Source organism: Rhynchophorus ferrugineus, unplaced genomic scaffold (genome assembly GCF_030347505.1).
Source record: "Rhynchophorus ferrugineus isolate W39M unplaced genomic scaffold, kcgeb_rfMv2 rfM6, whole genome shotgun sequence".
In the NCBI taxonomy this organism is placed as follows: Eukaryota; Metazoa; Arthropoda; class Insecta; order Coleoptera; family Curculionidae; genus Rhynchophorus; species Rhynchophorus ferrugineus.
The window spans coordinates 15,767,671-15,786,255 of NW_027472585.1; the positions used below are offsets into that span (position 1 = coordinate 15,767,671).

At 30.8% G+C, this 18,585-nt stretch overlaps 2 protein-coding genes across 2 annotated transcripts in view; both read left to right on the forward strand.

The window, feature by feature from the left end:
- The window catches only part of Ir8a (Ionotropic receptor 8a), a 66,943-nt gene extending 66,471 nt beyond the window's left edge, over positions 1–472 (forward strand). Inside the window, exon 15 of the mRNA XM_076407150.1 lies at positions 36–472. Coding sequence (XP_076263265.1) covers positions 36–361 — 326 coding nt within the window. The 3' untranslated portion in view covers positions 362–472. The remainder of the gene's footprint in view (positions 1–35) is intronic.
- Positions 473–535: 63 nt separating this feature from the next.
- Positions 536–3,903, forward strand: mof (males absent on the first). The gene is made up of 8 exons (XM_076407169.1): positions 536–736; positions 860–957; positions 1,010–1,188; positions 1,244–1,460; positions 1,518–1,607; positions 1,659–1,799; positions 3,164–3,408; positions 3,475–3,903. Exons 1-8 carry the CDS (start codon positions 559–561, stop codon positions 3,692–3,694), a joined length of 1,368 nt encoding a protein of 455 aa, XP_076263284.1. The 5' UTR covers positions 536–558; the 3' UTR covers positions 3,695–3,903.
- The last annotated feature ends 14,682 nt before the right edge of the window (positions 3,904–18,585 follow it).

Genomic DNA, 18,585 nt, shown 5'->3' on the forward strand with positions numbered 1-18,585 from the left:
AATACATTTTAATGTAAACAAAATTTTTGTTTCAGGTGGTGTATTTATAGCAACTTTGTTTGGACTGGCATTAGCGATGATCACATTAGCCGGGGAAGTGATCTACTATAAACGTAAGGGGCGAACAAATAAGAACGAGAAAAAACCTCAATTGGACCCTTTAAAACAATCACTCAAACCACCAAAATACGACGATCATCCCGTTCTCGACAAATTCAACGTGGCGAAAACGATAACTATCGGCACAACGTTTAAACCCGTAAACATAAAAGAAAATACGAAGAAAGACCTAGAAAGTGTCAATATATCACATATTTCTCTATATCCAAAGGCGAGAAACCGAATAACTCGGGTAGATTAGATACGCTTACGTTCTCGGCACTAAATTAGATAGTGTAAAATAGCAGTGTAATAATAGCATTTTAATGTAGGTAATAAATAAATAGGAATAAAATTATTTGAGTCTAGATAAGGCATATTTTAATTCCCCCAATGGTTAGGCAACTATTAATTCCAACACAAAAGCAAACAGCGGTCAAAATACAATCAATTATCAAGATGGCCGACTCTGATAAAAGTACAGGTAGTGCAGAAGTGACTAACGAAATAATGCGTAAAAAATCAGAAAGTGAAAACTCGAAAACCACCATACAAGATGAGGATAGTGAAAGTGCTGAGGAGCAGCCCCTGGATAATGGTATTCACTACTTGGTGCGACGATCTGACAATTCCTGGTGTACGTAAAAAAATTGTTTATCCTAACCTCCAAAATGTCGTCGTATATACGTTATTTGTTTTTGTTGTTATTTTGTAAAACATCACTGACAGCTAATTGTTTATTTTGTGAATCATTTTCTAGACCCAGCAGAGATTATCGAGTCCAGATATAATGAAATTGATCGGCAGTATGAGTATTACGTTCACTATGAAGGATTCAACCGGAGATTAGATGAATGGGTAAGTTTCTACTTGTCAAGGCTGTTCTATCTTTTATCATCTATTTTTTTAGGTACCAAGAGGACGAATAATGTCCTCCACATTTAATTTAACTGATGGTCAGAAGATGACAGACTTAAAAACTTGGAAAGAAAGACCAGTAATAACAGATCTACTCTCTGATAGTTCTGACAGAAAAATAACAAGAAACCAAAAAAGAAGACACGACGAAATTAATCACATACAGAAAACGTGAGTAATACTTATATTGTTTCATGTTATTTTATCTCATTTGTCTATTAATTAGGTATGCAGAAATGGATCCAACAACAGCTGCCTTGGAAAAAGAACACGAACAAATAACAAAGGTTAAATATATTGATAGAATACAGATTGGGAGATTCGAGATTGATACATGGTATTTCAGTCCATATCCAGAAGAATATGGAAGGCAATCAAAACTGTGGATCTGTGAATATTGTTTGAAGTATATGAGATTGGAAAAAAGTTATCGATATCACATGGTATGTTGTTGCTGACTGTTAGTTTTTTCATTTTAGAAAAATGGGTTTTATTTTAAGAGCGAGTGCACCTGGAGGCAACCAGTTGGTAAAGAAATATACAGAAAAGGGACTTTATCAGTTTATGAAGTGGATGGGAAAGATCATAAAGTAAAAGATACTGAGACTTTTTTGTTTGTGTTTGATAGTGTTTTCTTTTAGGTTTACTGTCAGAACCTGTGTCTCTTGGCCAAACTATTTCTGGATCATAAAACTTTGTATTTTGATGTAGAACCATTCTTGTTTTATATTTTATGTGAAGTGGACAAACAAGGTGCTCATATAGTTGGTTATTTTTCTAAGGTAGGTTGTAAAAAAATTTAAAGATTGGCGCACCAATAAGAAGTTTAAAAACTATTTTGAATTATTATTTCATAATGTTGTTTGATTCATGTTAAATGGGGGACAATGTAACAAAAATTTTCTATTTTAGAATGAAAAAACCTGCTTCATATTAGGCTTGAAATTTATAAATGAAAATAAAATATTTAAACTTTTTCTTAATTTACTCCTAATTTAATTACTACATTAGATTAAGTCATTTAATCTAGACCTAGACCAAGTGTTAACTTATTTTTAATAATGTTTAAATTAGTTCAAATTGTAGTGCATCCAATGAAGCTTTATTTTAATAATTTTCATTATTACTTAATACAAAACTTTCGGGGATGTGTACTTCTTCACTTCAGTAATAATGTCCATCTAGTAGAGTTTTCATGTAGGTGAAGCATAGCTTTGTATTTCTTGATGGACCTTTTGATTATAGAGGTTTATTCTTCATTGGGAAAATATCAAGTTTACACAATACCTTGTTCTGAAATATTCTTCAATATTTATAAGGATGTTGTTTTATGGGAAGAATATTGGATTACTATTTTTTTTTTCATGAGTAATTAGTGTAATAATTTCAGTTATCACTATTAATATCTTTTGTTCTGAGGTGAATTTATACTTTAGCTAGAATTCTTTAGCAAAGATCTTTGATTTTATTTGTCTGGCCCATGGTCCATTGAGTATTCTTTCAATTTTCAATTATTCCTGGTTTGTTGTCACCTGGCTTTGCATTTTCTTTAGGGAATGGTTTACACCTTTAGTATAATTGTTCCGTTATTATCTCTGATTTTAAAAGAGGCTTTTTCGAAGAACAGTTTTCAGCTTCTTCTAGTACATCTGTGGTTTGAAAATTGCTTTAGTGTGTTTAATAATGTGTTATATTAAATAGTGTTAGTAATAACGGTGGCTTGACAAGAAATTCTTTTCTGGTTTTATAAAATTGAGATGTCTCGGCGACGCTTTCAACGACTAAATGTTGTTTTAAATTTGCATATCACTTTCTTAAAGCTGTTCCTGTTACAAGATTTGTGAAATGTCAGTATTGGAGCAAATTCATTGTGTTATCACAAAAATATAATACATAAATTAATAAGCAGAATTGCCAGTTCTGGAACGTGGAATTTATGCTTCTTTAGTTTACCCATGAAAATCAACAATTCAAATTAGCATATTCCGATAAAATAATTTGGTTAATAGTATATTTATGATATGAATTTATAGAAGATTTTAAAAAGGTTAATATTCATGTTGAAACTTAAAATGGTGTATAACTTATTCATGATGTAGAACTATGTAGCACCCACCCTACAGTAATAATGTTTGAAACATTTTAGGAAAAAGAATCACCTGATGGTAATAATGTGGCATGCATACTGACCCTGCCACCTTATCAGAGACAGGGCTATGGAAAGCTCCTCATTGCGTTCAGTTACGAGTTATCGAAATTGGAAGAAACCGTGGGAAGCCCCGAACAACCTCTTAGTGATCTCGGAAAGTTAAGCTATAGAAGTTACTGGAGTTGGGTGTTGTTGGAGATCCTTCGCGATTTCCGTGGTATTATCAGCATCAAAGATTTAAGGTAAGCACTTGCATTTAAAACTCTATATGCGGTAACACAGTACTAATCCGATCGATGTACACGCAGCCAGATGACCAGTATCACGCAGACCGACATAATATCGACGTTACAAAGCATGAATATGGTCAAGTACTGGAAGGGACAACATGTCATTTGTGTCACGGCAAAACTAGTCGACGAGCACATCAGATCGAGCCAGTACAAGAGGCCGCGCTTATGCGTCGACAGTAACGCTCTTAGATGGTCCCCGCGACGTCACGTCAATAACAAAATAGGGAAGAAATAATACCATAACGCCCCTATCTGTAACCTCCCCACGGATGTCCGTTTGTTTCTCTTTTTTAAGTAACTCTGATGATGTGATATGAATCTGGTGAACCGTCACTGTAATTGTTGGTAAATGTTGCGTACTATATTATTAGTATCTTGAAGTACTGATTAGTTTTCGAACTCTCTTATGTTTAGTTGTTTTGAATAAAGTATGTGAATAAATAATCCGTTTTTATACATTTATAAATAAAAATAGTTAAACGTAAAAATCTCAGTGACCTGACATGCCACCTTTTATGCCTCGTGTTCGATTTCAAATGAAAAAGCCGATAAAACAGAATACTTTTAATGGTCGTTATATGTCTGTATAGGGGCAACCAGTTAAACACACGTCAAAGTATATATGCATTTTTAATCACAAAACATTGAAATCTATATTTTTTGTTTTTAATACATTGTTTCAAATGAGTGTAACACATTTAAACAATGGCGTTTGACTGTTTTTGTGCTAAAATATTTTGCAAACGAAGGCGATATTACTTTTTTTTCGAACTAGCGGCAGCCAGTAATTCGCTGAAGGAAAATCAAAAATAGTTTTGAAAAAGGAAAACAGATATTCTGAATTATGTTAGTAAGTAAGGAAATTAACGAACGAATTTCTTGTCCTGTCAAAGTCAAATAGTTCAAATGGTATAGTTAGTTTTTCTATGTTGTTATTCATGAATACAACCGATAGATGGTACTGCTAGTTTAAAAATATTGCAAATAAGTATTATTAGATTAAAATCTGATCTCTTTTTAGATATCCTTTTTTTTAGCAATAATATAATGTTTTTTTTTTGTGACTATACGTCTCTATGTATAGTTTAATCATATATTTGTTCAAATATGTATATCAGTTAATAAATATAAGGTACGTTTATGAACGCTGATTAGGATCACCGATGAATATCGTGGAGTTGATCCTTTAATACTTAATTTTTATTTTATTTTTTAACAATAATAACCTATCATGGGGATTTAAGGTGGGGGTGTCCGGAATTATTAGTGAACAGTGACACCCGTCAGCGTGAACATATTATTTAAGCCAAACAAATTAATTATAGGGAATTTATATATATATTGCCGGATGAAGATATTCCCAGACGCATCGAAATAATTATACCATCAAGAGAGCCGGACGATGAAGAAGTAACATGTTCCAGTTGGGTTTTTAGCTCAGGGGCGGAGTCAGCGGGCACCTGTGTAACCCGACGGCCAATCAGACCGCAGACACGCCTGTCGTGTACCTGTGGCCGAGACACGATCGTTAGTCAATTGCGCTGGTACGTTGCCGTTCCGCAATGATCGAGGAAAAGCCGTAAGACGACAGGACGTTGGTGGAAATAACAGGATCTTAAACGGGGAGACATTCGTGCTTGTCACATGCCGTGACGTACGACGATGTTTAACGCTGGATATTAAATTGGCTACGATTACGGGCCATTTATATCCACGGATTTGTAAAGGAGAAATAATTACACGTTTGTTTTAGACGTAACTTTTGGGGACCGGTAGATATTTAAATATTTTTGATTCCGAGAAGTATCTAGTCGCCGTATATCAAAGTTTACTTCGACTGTTAAATTACACATTTTTTAAACTCACAAATTGGTTTTTTGCGAGACATTATCGAAATACAGTTGAGAATCGATTGATTTATTTATCTCTTTTAATGTACTTGGAGAAACCCACCGTAAGAGGGCGTGTAAGGCAAGAATGACAGCATACAGTCAACAGAATGTAATTTCGACTTAGTACATGGGCTCTGAGAGAACAAGCTCTTCTTCTGGCAAGCGCATAAACCCTGTTTTGTAACTGTTGTTGGAAATTTTAGTCTAATATATTTTTCTTTATATAATGCTTCGCAACGCAGAAATGTAGCCCTATCAAAATTAAGAACCAATAAACATATGTTAGAATAATAAAGGAAGTGCTGGGAACTCATTTAAACAGTAGCAAAAATGCTAATAGGAGAAGATATTAAAATTATATGAAACATTTTAAATTAAATTCTAATTAAAATGCACATTTTAGTAATTGAAAGTGTTGTAATTTTATTTACAAAATAAATTAAAATTTGGAACATTTGGAACTAATAAGTCATATACTTTAGAAAATTTTATTACAAATCTGAAAAAAAAACGTTGTGAAAAACACCATATTTATAAAGAGATTCTATTGAAATATATTTACATCAAGTCCATGCAGTATATTTATATAAAGACATGGTATTAAAATATTTTTACAGAAAGTCAATAAACCATATTTACATTTTGTTTTTATTAATCTCTTGGAACGTCAACAATCTGTCCGTAGGCAATAAGTATTATTGTTTGATTTCCGTTATATAATATAACTATCCTAACATGTAGAAGATCACTTCAGTGAATGAAGTGATCTGCTGTACAACTTATAATATAAATCTTCTTCTAGATACTATTCTAACTTATTTTAAAGTATATCCTAACTTATTCTAATGACTATTCTAATTTATTATAGAAATTATTAAATATCACTCTGTGTGTCTATTAACCAGTTCGTATGGTAGTTTGCGTTTGAGCCTACGCACTTGGTCATCGCGCACATATAACTGTTTGGCGAGTGCATTAGGATACACTAATAGTCTTTCAGAGTATTTCGCACTAGCACTTGGAATCATACTCGTTATGGGTTCTATGTGGATATCGCGTTGAATTAGTTTGTTGGACACGTAATATGGGGCATCGACGATCACTCGCAACACTTTATTCTGGAACCTGGAGGATATCTATGTTAGATTTGCTAGTAGTACCCCATTCAATACCATAGGTCCAGATGGGCCTATGGTAAGTATTGACTTATACAGAAAAACCTTGTTATCTAATGATAATTTAGATTTATGTCCTATCAGCCAATACATTTGGTTTAGTTTATTTAAGCCCAAGCTCTACGTTTTGTCACTTTTTTTTCTAAGTCAGACGTCGATCAAAATGTATTCCCACATATTTAACGCTGTATGCTTGCGGAAGTTCATGATTATTCAATTTTACTGAGGGACATATTCTTCTGCAAAGGGTGAATGTCATATGGGTAGATTTTGTCTCATTTGCTTTGATACGCCACGTTTTCAACCACAATTCGACTTTGTTAAGATAAAGTTGGAGGTTTTTTGTGGCTGATATTGGATCCTCGTGTGATATTTACATAAAGACTTAATATTATCTAATACTATTTACCAACCATTTAAGTCCAGAAACCATATTTGTATATGTATGTGTAGATAAATGGATATATATAAAAGCAAAATCTTTATATTGCAGACCATCGTCCTTTTTACCTAAAAGAAGCCTCTAGTCGATAAATCATTATTTTTATAAAAGAATAACTTATTTACCTATGCTCTTATATAAAACTATATTCTTCTATTCTTGTTTGTTTCACTCCTCCGCCTTCAGAGTAGTAATTATTGAATGTTATATGTTTTCGTTCTTCAATTCAGGTCAACCCTTATTAATAAATTTAATTTCTCAAAGTATCGTCCTCCGCCATTCTTACGTCCTGCAAAATCGTATCTAATTTTTTCTATTATTCTCTATTAACACATTACCCATAAAAAATTAAATCGTTACTAAAATATATAAAGTAAATGTCTAATTTTTATCAGCTACTGCAATTTTTACTACTGTTTTTGATGGACAAACCCTATTACATACATTTTGTATATTTGCAAAACTAAAACGAACAGTTAGCGGATAGTTAGTTACAGCAAAATGTTATAAAAGTTGTAATTACCTTTAATACTACTTCTAGTGCAATTGTATGTTATTTCACTCATACCCTTTCAAATATCTTTATTTGAAGAAGAACATAATAATTTTCTTCGTTGGCTTCTTATTGTCGGTACTTATGCTACTTGATATAGGGATAAAAGTTTGGCAAATGTTGACTTCTTTGTGATGTTCTTGAAAATAAGTTGTTACAAATTTGGTAGTTAATATTCTAACTATAAACAAAATTAATGATGTTTCGTACTAACTAATGATGTTTGGATACTTTAACTTATAAAAATTTAACCTTATATTCCGTACTTACCTCTGCTATTCCATATTTTAAAACCAATATATGTTACAACACTAAGAATAACACAACATTTTAACTGTTATTGTTATAGACTAGTTAATGTATCACAAAATATAAATATTTTATGTTATTTGTTGGTTTCACTAGATCAACAGTAAATTTTAAAATGACCGGTTATACATACTGTAGATAGAAAAAGAGTTAAAATAAGTCGATTGCCACGCGCACATGAAATAATCCGAAAATTCCCTTCTGCATATCGTATTCTAAGGATGACAAGCAGACTTCTAGGGCACCCAAAATGTTATTGAGGCGAAAGGAGAAAATTCTGTTAAATTGCTTTGAAATTTATACTTTTTCAGATAGGTATTTACTAAACAGTTTATCTACATGGATTTTTTAATTATTTGTATAGTTTGAGATCCATCAGCAACATGGGCTTTTTACGGTCTGTTATTTTGGTCTGTAAATTTTAACATATATAGAAAAAAATTCATGTACAAGAATGGAAAAGGCAATGACTGTAGTAGTCATCATATTACGGAATAATCTAGACGTTTAAGCGTAGGGCATCAGATTTTTACCAGCAGTTTAGAGGCTTATAGAAAGCTCATCTCTTAACCGAGCTGAGCTGAGCTCTTGACAAGGTTTTAACGCTGGTACAATCTTGATTCTATTTTGTAGATATATAGTATTGCTATATTGCTGGCAATATTCACTAGATATTGCCTCTCTCTCTCTCTCTCTCTCTCTCTTTCTCTCTATCTATCTATCTATCTATCTATCTATCTATCTATCTATCTATCTCTCTCGAGTATGGACCTCCAATTAACTCATTCTTTTGAATTATATGAATAATTTCAAAGCTACAATACAACCTACAAAATTGATTAATACACGTTAAATAGCCTGCGCATATCGATAAAACAGAACACTTTTTATTTTAACATACTTAATAAAATAAAATTTAAAATAATATTACAATAAATTACAAATATGACAGATCATATGATAATTCAGTTGTGATAACATATGTCTATAATAGGATACTTTTTATATTTATTGTTTTGTATAACAAACAGATCTTCTCATCTTAAATCAAACGTCAAATTTTATAATAAATTATATATATATATATATATATATATATATATATATATATATATATATATATATATATACATATATATATATATATATATATATATACATATATATATATATATATATATATATATATACATATATATATATATATATATATATATACATATATATATATATATATATATATATATATATATATATATATATATATAAATATACGTTTATGTATTATAATTTCTTAAGATCAAGGGTGCCTTTAAAAACAAATGTCGCAAAATGCCTGTATATAATCGAATCAGTGAAAAGTAAACAAGCGAACGGTTAAAACGTCTGTCAATGTTAATGTCAGATAAAATTTAAGAAATTTATATTGACAATTCATTAAGTTTTGTAATTTACTAGAAAAATACATGCTGTGTACAATTTTATTTGGTAATAGCAAGTTAATTACTAGCCTAGTCAATCTGTTGTTAGGTTTTAGTAAATGAATCGATGTAAAATAAACAAACGAACTACCTGTCTATAGACGACAGTAAAAGACCTCGCTATCCATGCCTATACAAGTTTCTATTGTCTAGGACTGCACATGCGCACTCTTTGTAATATAACCTGAGAGTTTTCCACACTCGTGTCCTTTTCTACCACGTATTTCGTACCACAGTCTTAGTTGTGGTTAGATATCATTTTTAGGTCAATTTTGTTGAGGTAATATAATTATTTTACAGGCAAAATTAGCAGTAGATAATGCGAAAATAAGTGTATAAGGTATGAATTATTAACAAAATGTTATCATTTTATAACACTAATTCTGTAGATTGTTATGGAACAAAGGATATCTTAAGTAATATGGAAACAGAACTTATTTGAAGGTTATAATAAAGGTAAGAATGAAATATTGGCATGTTTCTATACTTTTTTTATTTCACATACGTTATTATATTTCAAAAAAAGAAAAAAGCTATAACGAAGCTAAAAGCCAACGAAGTATCATGAATTTTCAGCCTATTGTAAATATGAGGTGTATGTAATAGAATGTGGTTGGAATAAATTGATAATATAGTATTTGAAGCTTTGTGATGTGATTTATTTTTTTTTTTTGTTTATATAACTCCTCGGAGCAGAAAAGTAATGAAAAAATATTACAAATGGAAGAATATATATTAAAGGAACCATAACAAAAAGGATTATTCCTTTGTATACTTCTTTATTATATTTAGATTGAACTGTTCTCCACACCACCTATGAGGTAGAGTTCCAGGCGCGTTTTTTTTTAAATTTTGTGGTGGTGTCCCCTGTAGACCTAATCCACATTTCCGAGTATTCATTAATATTCCTGACTGATAATTACTGCTAAAAGTAAAAAAAACAATGAAATAATACATTGCACTTTTAGTAAAACATATTTACTCTTTTACGTTTGGGTGCTGGAAAGTATTCTCTGAAGCATATGTTCTTAAGTATTTGGCTTTGTGATTGTTGATCGATTGATTTCAAAGTGTTAATTATACAGAAAACTCTGTTGTCGAAGTCATTTTCTGTCATTGGATTGCAAGATTCTTCTTCTTCAAGATTTCTTCTTTGTCCTGCGATTTAATCACTGACTGCTCTCCTAGAGCACTTGCTACATTATCTGCAGAAGAATTCGTGCCCATTTTCTCCTCATAGATAGACAGACATACCTATGGACAGCTACAGACATACCTATGCGTTTTAAATTTTTTTCCATTATTCTATTCATAAAACCTACAGTAAAATCTTCTTTTTTTAGAATACTATGCATTTCACCTATAACAAACACCATACTCACATAAAGCACAAATATAATACAAATGTATATTAATATTACCCTCTCGTTTATAAAAGAATGCAAAATATTTCCCATTTGCATCCCATTCTTTTATTTTTAAATCAACAGCGGTCATTTCATTAGGATTTCTAACTGAATTGATGTTTTGTTTTTTTATTAAATACGATAGATGATCTTTATTAATGATATTTATCCTCTGCATATTTGTCTTACGCCTGACAAAATTCTATCTGTTGTTACACTAGATTTCAATTTTTCAATAATGTTTTTCTCAGATTTCAGAAGATACCTTTACAATAATCATCAAATAAGTTCTGTTTCCATATTATTTAACATATCCTTTGTTCCATAACATTCTACAAAATTAGTGTTATATAATTTTATATAAATATTTTACTAATAATTCATACCTTATACACTTATTTTTGCATTATCTGCTGCTAATTTTGCCCATGAAATAATTACATTACCTCAACAAAATGTAAATACAAAATTAACCTAAAAATGACATATGATCACAACTAAGACTGTGGTGCGAAATGCACGCATTTCGGTAGAAAATGCGTTGTGAAAACTGTCAGGTTAGATTACAACAAGTGCGCATGTGCAGTTCTAGCCAGTAGAAACTTGTATAGGCATGGATGGCGAGGTCTTTTACTGTCGTCTCCTGTCTATTACTATCACAGAATCCACATCAAATTAAAGGTGTACTTAAGGGTTTTATCGACAATTATTTGTCCCATGATAGATGTCTGGAATTGTTGGAAATTGTTAAGACATGTATTATGGGACAAATAATTGTCGATAAAACAGAACTTTCTATTTTAACATTTTTAATAAAACATCAAAGTTTACAATAAATTAGTTATATTATGATACACATTAGTTGTGTTGCTCATATTTAAGTTCTGTTAACATATATATAAAATAGAACATCATCTATTCATTATCTTTAATGATATACTTTTTTCGGACTAAATTATAAATTAATTAAAATGATAAATGGGAAATATTTTTGTCAATACACCTATAATTTTCTGTGGATTCTGTGATAGTAATAGACAGGAGACGACAGTAAAAGACCTCGCCATCCATGCCTATACAAGTTTCTACTGGCTAGAACTGCACATGCGCACTTGTTGTAATCTAACCTGACAGTTTTCACAACGCATTTCGCACCACAGTCTTAGTTGTGATCTGCAATCTTCAATCGTTGTGATGTGAATCTTGCAATCCAATGACAGAAAATGACTTTGGCAACAGAGTTTTCTGTATAACTAACACTTTGAAATCAATCGATCAACAATCACAAAGCCAAATACTTAAGAACATACGCTTCAGAGAATACTTTCCAGCACCCAAACGTAAAAAAGTAAATATGTTTTACTAAAAGTGCAATGTATTATTTCATTGTTTTTTTTACTTTTAGCAGTAATTATCAGTCAGGAATATTAATGAATACTCGGAAATGTGGATTAGGCCTACAGGGGACACCACCACAAAATTTAAAAAAAAAACGCGCCTGGAACTCTACCTCATAGGTGGTGTGGAGAACAGTTCAATCTAAATATAATAAAGAAGTATACAAAGGAATAATCCTTTTTGTTATGGTTCCTTTAATATATATTCTTCCATTTGTAATATTTTTTCATTACTTTTCTGCTCCGAGGAGTTATATAAACCAAAAAAGAAAAAAAAATTACAAAGCTTCAAATACTATGTTATCAATTTATTCCAACCACATTCTATTACATACACCTCATATTTACACTAGTCTGAAAATTCATGATACTTCGTTGGCTTTTAGCTTCGTTATAGCTTTTTTCTTCTTTTGAAATATAATAACGTATGTGAAATAAAAAAAGTATAGAAACATGCCAATATTTCATTCTTACCTTTATTATAATCTTCAAATAAGTTCTGTTTCCATATTACTTAAGATATCCTTTGTTCCATAACAATCTACAGAATTAGTGTTATAAAATGATAATATTTTATTAATAATTCATACCTTATACACTTATTTTCGCATTATCTACTGCTAATTTTGCCTGTAAAATAATTATATTACCTCAACAAAATTGACCTAAAAATGACATCTAACCACAACTAAGACTGTGGTACGAAATACGTGGTAGAAAAGGACACGAGTTTGGAAAACTCTCAGGTTAGATTACAACAAGTGCGCATGTGCAGTCCTAGACAATAGAAACTTGTATAGGCATGGATAGCGAGGTCTTTTACTGTCGTCTATAGACAGGTAGTTCGTTTGTTTATTTTACATCGATTCATTTACTAAAACCTAACAACAGATTGACTAGACTAGTAATTAACTTGCTATTACCAAATAAAATTGTACACAGCATGTATTTTTCTAGTAAATTACAAAACTTAATGAATTGTCAATATAAATTTCTTAAATTTTATCTGACGTTAACATTGACAGACGTTTTAACCGTTCGCTTGTTTACTTTTCACTGATTCGATTATATACAGGCATTCTGCGCAAACAAATAAACTACTCACAGTACAAAGAAAAAAAACTACCAGTACGAATAAACAATCACAAGAAGGTGTCACCGACTATAGTCGAAATTTCACGACTCATTCGTGCTCAAGTCCCACCGAATTATGCTTGAAGAATGGCGGAAAAACAAAAGCAACCCGTCCAAACGGAACTGTCGATTGGTGGCATTATTTAAATGCAACGGATCGAGGGTGCTTTGACAACAAATATCGCGAAACGCCAATAGGAAATCGTTAGGAGTATCGACACGTCCGATTCAACCCTTTTGCCAGCGCGCTTATTGATAAAACAAATGAATTAATATGTAAACAATGCCCCGTTGCCCGCTGACTTGGCACGCGACACGCCCTCTAAGGGAACAAACTCGGTGGTGTTTTGTTTGAGGTTATTATGTCGTATTTTTTGTGGTTTGGTAATGTTTTGTTTTGCAGTCAAGTTGATAATTGGTGAATTTACAGTTCAGTGGATATGCTTTATTGTACGATTTATTCTTTTAAATATATTAAAGCCGTTTTTAATTAATTTAAGTATAATTAATTATATTATTTATTAGGCCTATACATTATTTTTAAAGAATTTTTTTATTTAAATCTTCATTGTGAATAAAATGAGTAGAATCATCTTTTAAAACCGACTTCAAAAATGAGGAGGTTCTATGCTTGGATATATATATATATATATATATATATATATATATATATATATATATATACTCTACTTCATAGGTGGTGTGGAGAACAGTTCAATCTAAATATAATAAAGAAGTACACAAAGCAATAATCTTTTTTGTTATGGTTCCTTTAACATATATTCTTCCATTTGTAATATTTTTTCATTATTTTTCTGCTCTGAGGAGTTATATAAACCAAAAAAAAAAAATATATCACAAAGCTTTAAATACTATGCTATCAATTTATTCCAACCACTTTCTACTAAATACACCTCATATTTACACTATGCTGAAGATGAAAAATTCAAAATATGAGGAGGTTCTATGCTTGGCTGTATATATATATATATATATGTATATATATATATATATATATATATATATATATATATATATATATTTTAATGTATGTCTCTGATTTCTTCGTCAACTATGGACTGATTTTTTATTCGAAAGAGTGCATTTCCGCAAAAGGAAAACCTCAAATTTCAAAGGCATGTACAAAGTTTTCACATCTGTTGTTTTCGGCATTTTCAAACAAAGTGATATGATATATTACGGGGCGATTTAAAATTTATCAAAATAATCAAAGCACTAAAGTAATGTTGGTCGGCTTATAACCTCTAGTAATTTTAACCATAGAAAAATAGAGATTTAACTTCATAGGAAATTTTTGGCGAAATGTTTCGCGACGTCCAACATGTAGATGTCGCTACCTTTAATACATTATCACTATGCTAAGAACCGCGACGGAAACTGATTGGTTCATTTCATTCTATCGTTTGTTTATTTTGCACGCCGTTTTCAATATGCCCTATATTGAGCACAGTGTGGTTAGCTTTTTATAACGTTTATACATTAAATTATTATTTTATTTTATTACTATATTCAAATCGGTAGTTGAAATGCATTCCCGTTCTAGGAAGTGTTGTGTTAAAAGAGCGATTTTTAAGAGATGAGTAGAAAATATTAAAAATCCTAAACTGGTTGGGTTAAACATGAAACAGATTTATTATCGTTACCATGGGAGACATTTTTGTGATACATTTAAACTTTCCTTTAAGTACTTATGAACATCCATCACTAAATGATGGTGAAAATAATACCACGAGGCCAGAACATGTACAAATGGAAGTGGATCAAAATCGAAATTATAAGAAGGTAAATTGAAGGAGTCAGTCATACTTCTTTTCATAATTGTTATCATTCATTTCTAAACGGTCTTACTATATTTGTAGTGTCTATTTCCATCGTTCCAGGGCCACAACCAAGGTGTTCGAAGCAAGTATCATCGACATTTGATCAAACTCCAGAAGGTAATGGTAAAGTTTGTATTCATTCAGCCCGTATGCCCCTTTCTGCTCATTCTTACTGTTAATTACTTGACTCTATAAGTTCACTTCAGATGTTCCTATAAGAGCAAATAAAGTTTTACGTTGTACCGTAGTGTATATCTTAGGTTATTTAGTAAAACTTTTTATATGAAGTGTGATTTTTGTTTACATACAATTATGAATAAATCAGTAGACCTACAAATTGAGGCTGATTTTATAGAGGCAAGACAATATCTCGAGCCGCAGATTTGTTTTAATATACTGTCAGTAGGTCTTTGAGCTATACGGAGTACTGACGGAGAGATAAAAGAGATAATTTTTATTTGCAATGCACCAAAGTTATGGTTTTATATATATGTATATAATATTTATATTTTATAGATATATTTATTTTTATATCACTACATAGTATAAAACAAAGTCGCCTTTTCTGTCCCTATATCCCTATGTGCGCTTAAATCTTTAAAACTACGCAACGGATTTTGATGCGGTTTTTTTCAGTAGATAGAGTGATTCAAGAGGAATGTTTATATGTATAATACATGCATAATATACTAAGGCAACATTGCTAATTTTAGAGGTTTCTAACGTGATGTCGTAAATTAACCTATTTTTTTATTTTTAAATTAATGTACTACAGTATTGTACACCATAAAAAGGTCTACAAAAAAGTCCGCGATGGTAAATGTTTATCTTTTAGGGATAACCCACATTAACCATTTTTATTGTTTACTTTTTACGTGAGAAAATGGCTTATTTACGAAGCTATTTTAAGCAATACGGCATTAATCCTTATCGAATTAAGTACCGTAAATACAGTGTGCAATTAATATAGATCAATATGGTTCCTTACAGCATGTAAATTAAACAAATATTTTCGGAGATATTACAAATTTAAAATTTGCGTTTAAAAATGTGTAATGTAATAAAAATTGTATGAATTTAGATATTCCAAAGATAGCAGGAAATCTTCATAGTAGGTATAGGGGAAGATGAATTGTTTTACTCCAAATTTAATGCGTGCAGGCCAAGGGCAGTAATGAATGAACCAAAAATACTGGATCGATTTTAATCATGTTTTCATTGAGTGACATAGGCATATATATTTTATGCCCGTGCAAAGTCGGAGCGGGTCGCTATGTTTTTATATACAACGTTCATATTTTTTCTGTAGTGTATTTAATTTAGTATCAGCATTGCACCCGTGCGAAGCCGGGGCGGGTCGCTAGTTATATTTATATTTTGTAGATAAATTTACATTATAAATTTATTTTTATGGTTATAGATTATATTTATATGTATATTTAATTGAATTTAATTTAATAAATTTATTTCAGAAAAAAATTGTTTTTTATTTAAATTTCATTGCTCAATTAAAGATGACGTCAAGGCTGTCACGTGCCAAACATTACTAATGAGCCAATCTGTCTTCCAAATGTCTTTGCAGTAAAATATTTTTCTTACAGGTGCCTTTAGGAGATTTAAATTAACCAATCAAATTACTTGAATGGCCCATTGTGGCTCCCTCTGGATGTTGGGCAAAACAAAACTTTGCGCCAGAGTCCCCTATTGAGTTGCATCTCTATTACTCTATGATTATAACTAATATTTTGAATAATTTTAACCGGGTTGCGTCCAGTTGTCAGAGGTCTTCAACATTCTTGAAAGCGATAGTGATAAGAGGTTTTAACTTTTACCTATAAATTATTGTGGCTGTATAATTAACTGTAGTTTTTATATATACTATAATGTTAAACTAAATTATATTTTATAACATTTTTCTTTGAACATATTCTAACATATATTTTTTATAACATCTTTATTAGATACGCTTAGTACAATCTTAATTTACAATTAATTTATTACTACTTTTCCTATGTTTTCCTATCCTAATTTTCCTTGGATTAATTAACAAGCAAGACGAGTACGAGAAAATACATCAGTATGTATTCCTCAATTATAAAATTATAATTATTTATCAATTATTAACTTATAGCTATAGTTTACACTAATATTACACACTAAATGTTCACACAAGTTCGAATGGTTTTGTTCGTTTCAATCTCCTGACATCCTGCGCGCTGTCCAGCAGTTGTATTGCTTCCACGTTAGTATGATCTTCTTTCGTGTTTCAAGGCGCAATCCTGCACAACTTCGCAAATCCATTTGATTTCCAGGTCATCGTGCAGTTCTTCATTGGTTACATAGCGATAGGCATTGGTAATCAATCAAAGAACCTTGTTTTGACAGCGCTGTATGACTAACTGATTTAAATTTTTAGTGCAACCCCATATTTGCACCTCATAGGTCCAAATTGGCGTTATAATTGTATTATAGATCAACTTCTTTGATTTTAGATCAAATTGAGAGTATCTTCCAACTAACCAGTATAGTTGTTTTATTTTGGTTCTAAGGTGGTTTGCTTTTTGTCTAACGTGATGCTATTCTAACATATTTGATAACAATTATTTTATTTAGATTAGATTTTTTTTTGTATGTCAAAGCCGAACTGAACTAAAACTAATAATTTTTGACGTCACAAATTTCCATGACACATATAAATAAACTTTGAATATACTATATATATATTTGAAGTTTAGTGTTTTTTTGTGCGTGTTTTATTTACAGCCTGTTAGAAGGGGTTTATCTGATCCATTGAGACGTTTTTATTATATTTTCTCGGTATTAGGTGGCAGTATAAAGCTCGTTTTTATCAGCTGTGGGTGTCTGAAGATTTTATAGCGTTCTGGTACTTTAACATGTAACTACAGATGCTGTAATCTCGAGGGGATGTTTCAAATCTTCTGTCTGCATCATTTAAGTGTTCAAGAAAATTTAACGTATTCCTAGCTACATTTTTCTCAGTTCTGTTTTTGTGTAGATATGGTGGATTTTATGTCGTTTTGATTTATCTAATATTATTTACTTATCTTATGTAATTTTGTTTGTATATATATATAAAATACAAAAATAATTTTAATGATTTATTTTATGAAATGTAAGTATAGTTCATTGTTAGCGTCCATTTTGTGTGATCAGTTTAACAATGACTTGGAGGTCACCAATATATCAATAATAACAAAACTCCACTCACAGATTCTTTTTGTAATGGTCTAAGTCACTGCTAATTTATTTTTACAGCTTCAAGCTTTCGTTACGTCGCTTGTATTTTACTTGAAGAGAAATTGATGTTAAGAAATAGTTAAATATGATTTGATATGTTTGTTGTATAGTCACTAAGATTTTTATATTGATTTTAAATATAGTAGAACATATATTATATAAATAATATTTATTATGTAGGTTCTTAGAAACCAATGAAGAATAAACAAAAGAGCAATTTTTAAATAGTTGTACTTTA

What these genes read in the sequence shown, in the direction of transcription:
- mof (XM_076407169.1), top strand. Translation starts at nt 559, where the DNA reads ATGGCCGACTCTGATAAAAGTACAGGTAGTGCAGAAGTGACTAACGAA. An exon ending in ACCGGAGATTAGATGAATGG is followed by an intron (nt 958 to 1,009) that starts GTAAGTTTCTAC and finishes CTATTTTTTTAG; the next exon opens with GTACCAAGAGGACGAATAAT. An exon ending in ATTAATCACATACAGAAAAC is followed by an intron (nt 1,189 to 1,243) that starts GTGAGTAATACT and finishes TCTATTAATTAG; the next exon opens with GTATGCAGAAATGGATCCAA.